This window comes from Ranitomeya variabilis, chromosome 7, assembly GCF_051348905.1.
Source record: "Ranitomeya variabilis isolate aRanVar5 chromosome 7, aRanVar5.hap1, whole genome shotgun sequence".
Taxonomy (NCBI): domain Eukaryota; kingdom Metazoa; phylum Chordata; class Amphibia; order Anura; family Dendrobatidae; genus Ranitomeya; species Ranitomeya variabilis.
Genome location: NC_135238.1, coordinates 35,996,312 through 36,009,325, shown reverse-complemented (window position 1 = coordinate 36,009,325; position 13,014 = coordinate 35,996,312). Strand labels below are relative to the sequence as shown.

General features: G+C 43.5%; 1 protein-coding gene across 1 annotated transcript; it reads left to right on the top strand.

Annotated features, from left to right (window-relative positions):
* Window positions 1-2,512: 2,512 nt before the first annotated feature.
* Window positions 2,513-13,014, top strand: CYP2W1 (cytochrome P450 family 2 subfamily W member 1). The gene is made up of 9 exons (XM_077273523.1): window positions 2,513-2,735; window positions 4,495-4,657; window positions 5,075-5,224; window positions 6,236-6,393; window positions 7,581-7,754; window positions 8,712-8,853; window positions 9,253-9,437; window positions 10,527-10,668; window positions 12,007-13,014. Exons 1-9 carry the CDS (start codon window positions 2,532-2,534, stop codon window positions 12,192-12,194), a joined length of 1,506 nt encoding a protein of 501 aa, XP_077129638.1. The 5' UTR covers window positions 2,513-2,531; the 3' UTR covers window positions 12,195-13,014.

Here is a 13,014-nt window from a genome sequence, read left to right as displayed (position 1 = left end):
TGACCGAAAACATACAGCCAAGACAACAAAGGAGTGTCTCAAAAAGAAGCATATTAAAGTCATGGCGTGGCCTAGCCAGTCACCAGACCTTAATCCCATAGAAAACTTATGGAGGAAGTTGAAGCTACGAGTTACCAAGTGACAGCCTCAAAATCTTAATGATTTAGAGATGATCTGCAAAGAGGAGTGGACCAAAATTCTTTCTGACGTGCGCAAACCTCATCATCAACTACAAAAAATGTTTGACTGCTGTGCTTGCCAACAAGGGTTTTGCCACCAAGTATTAAGCCTTATTTGCCAGAGGGATCAAATGCTTATTTCTCACTGCAAAATGCAAATACATTTATATAATTTATACAATGTGATTTTCTGGATTTTATTTTTGATATTCTATCTCTCAATGTTAAGATTAACCTACCCTTAAAATTATAGACTGTTCATGTCTCTGTCTGTTGGCAAACTTACAAAATCAGCAAGGGATCAAATACTTATTTCCCCCATTGTGTGTGTGTGTGTGTGTGTGTATATATATATATATATATATCTATAATAGAACGCTGGGAGCGTCACTCTGTCCGAAGCCTTTATAGACTGCGCAAGCGCCGGCGCAGTCTGGACCCCACAGAGTGACGCTCCCAGGAGATCGCGGTATGCATAAGCGCTGAACGCACACCGCGATCTCCAACGGAGAAGCAGGGACGAGCCAGGAGGGTGAGTATGCAATACTTACCTGTCCCGTTCCACCGACGCGATTCCGGGCCATGAATGTCCCCCTGCTCCTGGAATTGGCGCCTGCGCAGTCCGCGCTTTCCGGCGCCATTTCTGTCTTCAAGAAAATGGCGCCGGAAAGCGCAGACACCTGTGACGTTCAGTTCAGAGGGCGCGATGACGTGCTTAATGCGCACCGCCCGCTGACTGAACAGTCACAGCCAGAGGACCCGGAAGACGGAGCGGTGGAACGGGGGACAGGTAAATATAGCAAGTGCCGGGGGCCTGAGCTAGCGGCGATTCCGGCACCTGACCCCCACAGCGCGCCGGTGTCCCCGCCTGCTCAGGCCTCCAGCACAGCTGCCCGCACTCTCAGCACCACCACGCACAGCCACCCGCACTCACCACCGCCACGCACAGCCCCCCGCACTCACCACCGCCACGCACAGCCGCCCGCACTCACCACCGCCACGCACAGCCGCCCGCAGTCACCACAGCCACGCACAGCCGCCCGCACTCACCACCGCCACGCACAGCCGCCCGCACTCACCACCGCCACGCACAGCCGCCCGCACTCACCGCCACGCACAGCCGCCCGCAGTCACCACAGCCACGCACAGCCGCCCGCACTCACCACCGCCACGCACAGCCGCCCGCACTCACCACCGCCACGCACAGCCGCCCGCACTCACCGCCACACACAGCCGCCCGCACTCACCACCGCCACGCACAGCCACCCGCAGTCACCACAGCCACGCACAGCCGCCCGCACTCACCACCGCCACGCACAGCCGCCCGCACTCACCACCGCCACGCACAGCCGCCCGCATTCACCGCCACGCACAGCCGCCCGCACTCACTACCGCCACGCACAGCCGCCCGCACTCACCACAGCCACGCACAGCCGCCCGCACTCACCATCGCCACGCACAGCCGCCCGCACTCACCACAGCCACGCACAGCCGCCCGCACTCAGCACAGCCGCCCGCACTCACCACCGCCATGCACAGCCGCCCGCACTCACCACCGCCACGCACAGCCGCCCGCACTCACCACAGCCACGCACAGCCGCCCGCACTCACCACAGCCGCCCGCACTCAGAACAGCCGCCCGCACTCAGAACAGCCGCCCGCACTCAGAACAGCCGCCCGCACTCAGAACAGCCGCCCGCACTCAGAACAGCCGCACTCGGGCAGTAGAGCCGGAGAGAGAAAGATGGGAGAAACATATGGCAGAATGGAAACAGGAACAGGCAGAATGGGTGCAGCACATTACAACATAATGGGGGCACAGGATGGGAGCAGCACATGACAAAATGGGGGCACAGGATGCGAGCAGCACATGACAGAATGATTGCGCACGATGGGAGCAGCGCATGACAGGATGGGGGCGCAGGATGGGAGCACATGACAGGATGGGGATGCAGGATGGAGCAGCACATGACAGGAATGCTCGCCACCCGGGCGTAGAACGGGTTCAATAGCTAGTATATATAAATAAATATGTATTGATACATATAACACTTGGTATGAACGGGTGCATGGCGTGTAGGTGCCTAAACTACAAATAAAAATCTAAAAATTAAGAGTAATATAAGCAATGGAAAGTGTGTGACTGCTGCCAAGTTTACAGCAGCCAGGTCTAATAGTTTCTCACTAACTTCCTCATTGGCATCCTGTGAAATCTCTTACAATAAGAATTCATGTATCATTGCCGTATTTTGCCATATTTGTTCAGAACTGAATCTCCTCCTTCTTCTTAATTCCTATATAAAGCCAAACGTATCGAAGCCTAGACCAGCACTGATCATAGGGAGCCTCAAAATGGCCAACTTCTTCTACACCATAACAGACTCTGTCTCCATAACTCTGACGCTGAGTACGTTACTAACACTGATATTCCTGATGTACTTTATTACAAGAAGTAAGGAGACACCATATAACTTTCCCCCAGGTCCAACACCTCTACCTCTGATTGGAAATTTGCACCTATTAGACATCAGACGACAGGACCTCTCTCTGTTGAAGGTAAAGTCAACATTTTCCAAAAAAGTAGTTTTTTGCCAGGATGGACTATTACAGCACTGTCATTTTTATTTTTATTATATTATAAGTCTTTTGATATAATATCTTGCATATTATTATTATTACTTTTTTCCTCCATTTTTAAAAGCAATCTGTCACAAAATTTTACCTTTGGAAACGTAGATGACATCCCCTACATTATGGAAAAATTGTTCAAAATTTCATTTTTGTGTCATACAGCATGACCAAAAGAAAATGATCTCCTCTGCCCAGAACAGTGCAAAACAATCTGCATATGCTCTTCTGGGTGAGATTTCAAGGAACTTGTGGAAGTAGGGGGCATCATCCATGTCTATCAAAGGAAGAGGGGCTGTCTTAAAAGAATCCGCAAGCCGATAGTCCAGACAAGCCCAGCAGACTGTTTTAAGCTCTTTCTAAGGTGGCACTAGTAGATATAATTTTGGAAAGGTAATTTTAGGACAGACTACATGGAACTGGTTTACAAGGGTGATACTTGTTGCACGTTCCCCACAATTTTATTTTATTTTATTTTATTTTTTTTATTACAAAACAACTTTACAAGCAAAGATCGGAAATGAATCTTATTAGAGAAAAAAATACCTCTTTTCCCACTTAGCAGTTATTTTTCTGCTGCAATGATCATTCACACTGAAAATCTGCTCAAATCTATCCTCAGTTCTGTCGTTATTAGGAGATAACATTGCAAATTGCTGCCTATTAAAGTGTATGGAGAGGGGGAGGGGAAGAAGCCGGAGGGAGAAAAGGCAGAATACACAAAAACAGTTGTGGGCATCATCCCCATGTATTAATATAAGCATTGAAATGTTGTGTTTTGACTTGTATTTTAAATGTTAGAGGGGTTTTCTGTTTTATAGAAATATATTTAATCACTATTTATGATTTATGATGTGTATCAATTCCTTATTACACTGTAGACTTTTGTCTAACTTTTTTATATGTTATAGGCTTTTTAATTTTGTGCAAATCAGTGGAATTTGTGTTAATGAGATCCTCACTAATCGCTCAAAAGACCTCCTAGGAGACAGGAGCTCAGGAGCGCACCACTTCTATCTGAGAGCTTGAGCAGAGTGCAGTATGGATTTACGTCTTAGAGGTTTTTTGAGCAATCAGTGGGAGCCTCAGGACCGAACCCCCACCGATCTCCACAAAATTAAAGGGTCTACAACATATGAAAAATAATTATTTAGTTAGATATTTGCTGTCAGTAAATTCATAGCCAACAAAGGCTATGCTCACATCCGTTTGCACATTCCTTTTTTTTTACGTACAACAGACAGCATTTTAAATTAGAGGTCGAGGTTGTTTGTTGAGTTTGTTTGTTTGTTTTTTACTATTTTTGCAGCCCTCTGTCCATTCTGGCAATTGTCTTCCAGCTCGGATTTGTGACGAGTATCACACCATCCGGAATATTCACAATCCCGATAACTATAGGGGATATCTACCATGGGGTTTACATCCCTTTCTGGCATAAAAAAAAGTTGCCAATTATGGCCATAATTTGCAGCTTTTTAAGCTCCCCCATCTCCCTGCATACGGTACTTCGCTGAAAAAGTGAGAGGAACTTTGCGGAAGAGGCGCAGTCACAAAAAGCAGTACAAATTTGTCCTGAGCCGATATCAAGGGGTTATATTGGAAAGTTTATTTTATTGCATGTCCCGGGATGTCTGTTATGAGTTGTGCTCTGTGTCTTTAATGATTTGTATTATATATTGTGTTCTAGCTTTCAGAAAAATATGGTCCAATATTCACCATTCACCTGGGCACGAATAAAGTCATAGTGCTGACCGGACTGGAGACAATAAAGGAAGCCCTCGTGGAGGGTGCGGATGTGTTCTCCGACAGAGCTTTTCTCCCTATATTTCATGCTATCCAAAGAGGAAATGGTATGGCAACTTTTTTTTTCTTTATTATTTTTTATTACTTTTTTGTATTCTACTCAATAACGAATAGAAGCCAATCTGCAATGCCGGACCGCAACCACTACGCAGTGTGACGGAGTTGTGCTACCATATGGTCATTGCCAGAGCTGAGCACAGATGATCGATGGTGGTGCTGGGACTCAGACCTCTGCAGCTAGTTATTGGCTATGTAACCAGACATATATGTACTGTACACACATGAAAATTCCACATCTCACTTGTACTTTGCACTTACTCAATTGTGAAAAAAGATGGGACTAAATAAGTGTCCCATAACTAGCCATGACTGTGTGTCTGACATTCTAGATCTCCATCCAGTTTGATAATCCCATTGATAACCAAGTTGACACCAAAAAATAACTGACATATGCCATTTTTTAGGTGTGTTTTTTGCATCTGGAGAAATGTGGAGGACAACCAGACGGTTTACAATGTCCAGTATGAGGAATCTGGGCATGGGCAAGAAACATATAGAAGACAAAATCATAGAGGAACTGCAGTTCCTAACGGGCAAGGTTGAGTCTTATAAAGGTGAGATCTGAGTATGACAACATTCGTAGTATCAGTGTTGCAGAAGTTTCCGGTTTTGCCAAAATCAGAAGTTATCGTCTATCCATAGGAACTTACTGATCACTTAGGATCTGACTGCTAGGACAGTCAGCTTCCCCGAGAAATACACTTTTTAGAGCTCAGTCTCAAAAGGAGCTGTGGTGCATATGCTTGACCTCCGCTCCATTAATTTTCAATGGGACTGCTGGAAATAGTGAAGCACTATAACAACCAATAGCATAATAGTATGGCCCTGGCAGGAATCCTCTCAGAACCAGTTTTGATAACTGGTCACTGTGAATGCGCCATCATCAGCAGGACTACAAAATTTGTCAGCTGAATCCCTTAGATTCTGCGATTAATAACAATTGGGCGACCTCTGTCAGAGCAGGCTCAACAGCTGTGCCTGCACCATCACTTGTGGATGCATGCTTTAATACACAGCTGACAACCTGCGCTAATGGCCAGGATCAGAGATAACACCAATCTTAGACGTTTACCCCTTAGATGCCACAGATAATGCGGACCCCAACATCTAAGTGGTTAGAGGACAGGAGGGAGCCCCAGGTTATAATCTTGGATGGCGCTGGGTGCCAATAGATTGCTATAGGTGCCATTTTTCTACGTAAAAAGAGAGAAAAAGAAAACAAAACAAAAAAACATAAATGGCATTACTGCATGAATAACAACCAGTACAATAACATAAACACATTACTTATTTCACACGGTGGGTGCTCAAAAAAATATGGGTCTTTGAAATTAGAAACACAAAAACAAATTTGATTAGAAACATTTGGTAAAAATGGAAAAAACTAAAACAAATTCAATATACCAAATATTTTATTATTTTAAATAATATTTCAATAATGTACAGATTTTTTTTACAATTTGGTAATCAGCAACAAAAAGTTATGGATAATATGACTTAATAAATGAACTTCAATGATTCAAGTCAAAGAAAAGTAAACACATTTCACATAATCTCTGTTGTAGGTCAACAGTTTAAACTCAGAGAATTCGCCTGCGGCCCGACAAATATCACCTTTGCCATGTTATTTGGCAATAGATTTGACTATAATGATCCAATCTACATGAATTTGCTGGATCTGATTGATGAAATTGTCATTTTGCTTGGCTCGCCCTATTTACAGGTCGGTAATTTCATGTTATACCGTACTTTTCGCTTTGTGAAGACCAATACTATGAAGAACTATAGGACATAAATTAGACTGTAAACAAGAAGATTTCTAAATGATCATGAAAGGGTTCACGAAAGATTGCATAATTGTAAAACAACAACAGATATTAGTTGTTGCACCAGCTCTTTGGCTCTTATCTGGTCTCTGTGCTTTTTTTCCTGCATTAGTAATGTTATGACTACAGCACACATCACCGCTGCAGTCAATCACTGAGCTTAGCTGCTCAGACATCTACATCAGCCTAGTTGCTGAGTTTAGTGATTAGCTGCAGCGGTGTAGACTGTAGAAACATCAGAGTTTTACTAATATGCAACCCTTTGGGCACCACTTTTGTGAAAGTGGAAAACTCCTTTAGTGTGGCATAGGACCAAGTATCCAGGTAGCTCAACAGGGTTGGACTGTTGCGTTCTTGTCTCACCAGCGCAAACAATTCTGTGATCCATCACACACAGGATCTAATCACTATTAATCAACTGGAACTAATTAGTTGTCAATCAACCCATTAGAATGATCCCAAGCTGCAAGCGATGGGTTTATCAGCGTTGAATAAGGTTATCTCCTACGTTGTCCTTGATGCCCACCTAAGGGTGCTCTGCAGGTCAACCAGGACATATATCATTCAGTAACTTATAGTGAGAGGCCAATAAAAGTTTTTTTTACCAGTCAATATTTTTGTAACATATTAGGTATGGGCCCATCCTGCCGTAGGAACATCAGAAATAGGTCAATGCAACCGAGAGAGAACAACATATTCAGCAGACAGCCATAGACATGCTGCCTCAAGAGCCCTGAGCGTAGGTTGGAGAAGGATGGTCATTGGCAAATCACACTGTGGTTATACCCCCAAAACTACACTCACTTTTTATCCTTGTGCATGATTAATATTCAGTTGCAAATTGCACCAAACCGCCAAGTGCAAACACGCTCTACACCAGGGCTGAATTTTAGGAGACAACAAGCCATGTTCCAGGAGACAGACCTTGGCCATCAACTGATCATCAGGGCAGATGTTCTCAATGAGACAACCACTTTTAGATTGAACGTAAAATCATCTTTTCTTTAATTACTAGTATTATTAGATACAAATCTTTATGTTCCTTCCGGTCTGTGTTTTACAGGAACATGACTTTGTTTTCCAGGTGTTCAATCTGTTCCCAATCTTTTCAATGTTTATGAAGACTCACAAAGTCTTACTGAAAAAGATTGATGAAATTTGCAAGGTGCTAAAAATGGACATTCAGGCTAAAAGGAGAAAAATGGATGTCAACTGCCTGTACACGTTCATCGACACGATAGTTGCCAAGCAAGAGGAGGTCATTATAACGTCTTTTCTAATAGCTGGGTCTTATGGGAGTACGAAATCATTGTATCTGCTCTTTCAACTAATGATTGACTGACTGGAGTATACCCTTATTTTCTTTTCTTGAAGATATGCAAAAATGATAGAGTCACATAAATACTGCCTACCAGAGAGTATCCTATAAGATATAAAAGTCCCACCATAAAGAGTATCGGCCAGAGAATGTCCCTCTAATTAGAAGAGAACCCATAACACAGTGCCTTCAGGAGAGGACCTCCATGAACATTGCCTGCCAGAGAGCTTATCCACAACTAAAGTCTACTGGAGAGTGCCCCATAATGCTGTGCTTAGCCGAGAGTAACTTCATAGATAATATCGATCCCTGCACTAGGGTATTGAGCTCTACTGTATACATAGCTGGGGAGAACTGGAGGACATTTTCGGGGGGTAATTATATGTTTTATGGGTTTCTACCAGTTGAGGGACATATCTGTTACTCAGAAATACCCTTTAATATAGCAGCATTTTCACAAGCTCCCGTGAAACTATTGACAGGGGGGGGGGGTGCATATGAAAAGATATGGTGCGTGACAATCTTCATGGGACCAGATGACCATCTAATGTGCCAAGGAGTGACCTGACTCTCCTTAGAATGCAGATGTAAGGAGAAAGATGGATCAGGCATCGGGGAGTGTCAGATGGTGGCTTCTTACTCTCTCCCCCATTGAGAACATAGGAGAGAACATGCAGTACCTTTCACAGCCACTACACAATGTTTGGAGCTGTTCCATAACCAATGGGGTTGAGCACCGTCAATCAATTGATCGCGGAGGTCCCGGAAGTCCAATCACATATTAATGGTCCATCCTAAAAATGGGTCATTAATGTCAAAGTCTCGAAGAAACCTTTTATTTTCTAATAGTATTAATACAAATAAAAGTACCTAAGTAACATAATGTATGTGGTGTAGGAACGGACAAACAAAGATACCCTCTTCCATGAAGATAACGTGCTGGCTACAGTACTAGATCTGGTTATGGCCGGCACAGAGACCACCTCTACCACAGTGCAATGGGGGATCCTGTTGATGATGAAATATCCTGAAATACAGAGTAAGTTCAGGTCCCTTAAATCGAGATATAGTAAATTAGTTTGTTTTTCCATACTTTAACATGACAGTCCATGCACATAAGATTTTTATTCTTCTCCATGACCGTAGTCTCCGGCTGTTTTGACCACAACTCGGCTTGCCTTGATGCCACCAGCAATTTTAGACCCACAGATTGGAGACCACTGCTCCATGGCTGCCTTTACTGTTATAGAAAATGTATTATGAAACTATTTCTTAAAAAAAAAATCCCAACAGGTTCGATCGAATGGGTCAGGGGTTTTTTTTTTTTTACCAAGTAACATGGCACCGCTGTTCAGCTTTGTAAGGAACATGAACTCTACCGTAAATCTGTGGTCGCAGACGGAAACCGGACACTAACCTGTGTATTAAACATTTACAGAAAAAGTTCAAAAAGAAATCCACTCGGTTCTTGAATCTGGACGTCTCCCAAGATTTGAGGACAGAACTGCGATGCCCTACATCAACGCTGTGATACATGAAGTTCAGAGATTTGCCAACCTCATTCCCCATATTCCACATGCCACATCTACGGACACCAGTTTCAAAGGTTATCACGTCCCGAAGGTAAGAGGTTGGGTCATACCCCGTTTTGGGCCATAGGAATATGTCAAGCTTATCTTTAGGCCATGAAATATCCTTATTCCTGCCTTCAATCTGCAGTTATGAAGGATTTGAGGTCTGTAGGTCCAGCCTGCTGATCGAGGGGACATGACTGCTGGATAGAGACAACAGAAACCAGATGTCACCATACATATGTATTATTTATAATAAATCTCTTGAACCTGATGTACTTACTTAATGTAGCAATCCATGTCAGATTAGCTGTATAATACCTTTTTAAAATTTACACTCAATCTCCTGAATGGCATTTCCTCAGTGTCCCTCCTCCTGCTGCTGAGATCTCACACTGCTAAGCACAAGCTGCAGCTCTCAGGCTGGGCAGGCCGAGACTAAACACACTTGGATTCATGAACTTTCTCACTATTATGGGACTAATTTTAATAGTAGGACTATACAGCAATGTTAACAGGGATTCTGCCAGTAAGTACACCAGTCTCATCAGGTATCACAAATTTGCTTAATAATGTATGCCGTTTAAATTGTGGAATTTGGTGACAGATCCGATTTAAAAAAAATACATTTATAGAGCGCAGATCTGTTTCAATTTAAAATTAATTTTGGAAATCGATCTGCACTCAGATGTCATCCAAGTGCAGTCCAATGGCTTCCATGGCCAAGTGAGATCCGAATGTTGGAACAAATTCGTGCATGAAGAGATTTTTTTTCCCTCTGACAGACACGGCCACATAGAATAACAGTGGTCTCATTGCGATCTCATGTTTTGTCGCATCGCACTTGGATCGAAAAAACGGCCACGTGCTTGAGGCTTTATAGTGAAGCTACAGTAAAAATAAAAAAAAATATGACTGTTATAACCATGAATAAAAAAAAATTGTCTGGCCATCTGAACCAGTGTATCCCAAAAATGTAATTGTGTATATGCGTGATGTGTACGTGCGCATTTTATGTATTGTTGTGCGCATGCGCAATGTATTATCATGAGCATATTTTATTTTTGCAAGCCTAATGTGAATATGCATGTAAATGAGCATGTCTATACTTGCCATAATTTTTTTCTCTACTTATTCCCAGGGAACAACTGTGATCCCGCTGCTCACATCTGTGCTGTTCGACAAGCGTCACTGGGAGACGCCATTCCAATTTAATCCCAACCACTTTTTAGATTCTGAGGGAAAATTTGTAAAGAAAGAAGCTTTTGTGCCCTTCTCCACAGGTAGCTAACTCCTGACTGAAACACTATATGAGCCAGCTACTGCAGGGGACACGTCACCGTGTTGCCCTAGCTAAAGGCTTCACTTTTACATGAGGGCCCCTAGATGTGACATATGATGGCAGGGAGTATTGTTAAAACGATAATGTTAAACCTCAGGCTGACACTGAATGGTGTAACTAGAGTCCGATGGGCCCCGGTGCAAAATTTAGACCTGGGCCCTCACCTGTATGTTGGTCAGATGTATAGGCCTTCATTGCGTTCTAGATCCTATGAAGACATACGTGTTTACTCCCCATGTAATAATATCCCCCCTTCCCTGCTCCTTCTTGTAATAATCTCTCTCATCCTACGCCCCTTCCAGTAATAATGTCCCCATTCACGCCCCTTCAAATAATTATCCCTCCATCCTGGGCTGCATGTTAGAACATTCCCCCCCCCCATTCTGGGCCTCTTCCTGGTATAATGACACCCATACTAATCTAATGTCCCCATTTGGGTATAGATCCCCTCATTGTGGTATGGTGTCACCCATCCTGGTATAATGTCCCCATTCTGGTATAATGTCGCCCATCCTTGTATAATGTCGCCCATCCTTGTATAATGTCGCCCATCCTGGGATAATGTCACCCATCCTAATATAATGTCACCCATCCTGATATAATGTCCCCATTCTGGTATAATGTCCCTCATCCTGGTATAAAGTCCCCATTTTGGTATAATGCCCCCCTCCTGGTATATTGTTGCCCATCCTGGTATAACGTCCACCATTCTGGTATAATGTCCCTCATCCTGGTATAATGTCCCCCATCCTGGTATAATGTCCCCATTTTGGTATAATGTCCCCCATCCTGGTATAATTTCTCCCATCCTGGTATAATGTCCTCCATCCTGGTATAATGTCGCCCATCCTGGTATAATGTCGCCCATCCTGGTATAATGTCGCCCATTCTGGTATAATGTCCCCCATTCTGGTATAATGTCTCCCATTCCTGGTATAATGACCACCATCCTGGTATAATGTCCCCCATTTTGGTATGTATCCCATCCTGGTATAATGTCCCCCATCCTGGTATAATGTCGCCCATCCTGGTATAATGTCACCCATCCTGGTATAATGTCGCCTTTGTTTTCCCAACGGTCTGGATGAGGGGGCGAGTTAAAGTCAGACGCTCCTGAATTCATTAAAACTGACCACACACTGATCAAAAACAGACAAAAATCTGTTCTAAAACGTTGAAGATCGGTCTGTTTTTTACATACACACAAAGTGAGTGATGTCTAACCTTTTCAGTGTTGGTCATATATCTTGCGGTAACCTTTTTGTCTTTTTTCCTGTAGGACGCAGACTTTGTTTGGGAGAAAGCCTTGCAAAGATGGAGCTGTTTATATTTTTCACCGGATTACTTCAAAAGTTCACATTTACCCCTCCAGATGGTATGAAGGAATGTCAATTAGACCTTGACGCTGACCCGTGCTTCACATTAAGGCCTCAGCCTCACCTGGAGTGTTGTGCTGTCGTACAATAACTCGTCGGCTTGAGGCTTGACCTTTATCTTTGGACTTAGTAAAGCATCACTTGTGGTCCCCGAGTTCTTCTAGCACCTTACTGATTGAAGAAAAGTCACCCGTTACCTCATTTTCGCTTACTTTTCAATTGGCTGATCGTGGCCCCATGTATAGGAAATGGAAGTAGGCAGTAGCACCTGGAGATTTTCGTTGTTGGAGGTCTTTGAAGGAGAAAATGTTGGCGTTGTCACAGACTTTCATATTGGTTCTATAATTCCGGAAACATCTCTAACTTATAGTGTTGTGGGTGTTCATGGAAAAGGAAAAACTCATTGTCCTATTATCAATAAAGACTTGTTTGTTCATTACTCTGGAGAGTGCTGGGAACCTAAAATGAATGATTCTCGAACCCATGTAATTTCCTGGCCTAAACGTGTCCCCACTCTTCATGCATGTGACCGTGGATCGCATGGGGTCTTTAACCCATAGCTGCATGTGTACATGGGGCACCATATTCTCCGATACTAAATCTTCCACGATGAGAAGAATAATAGGTAATAATGGCAGGTGTAGCAGGTCCATCAATACAACATGGATCCGATCTGAAAATACAATTTCAGTGCACATCATTACAAAATGCAAACCGTAAATTGGAAATGGGATGCCATTGTCATGGCAGGCGCGATGCCTGCTGAAGACCTTATGTCGGCCATATTTGTTCACCGACGAAGCTTATAGGTGGGTTTTTATGGAAATAGGCAATTTTATAATACATTATAATGTTACAGTAATGCAGTGTATTGTACAAGTGATCACAGTTTCAAGTCCCCTGAAGAGACT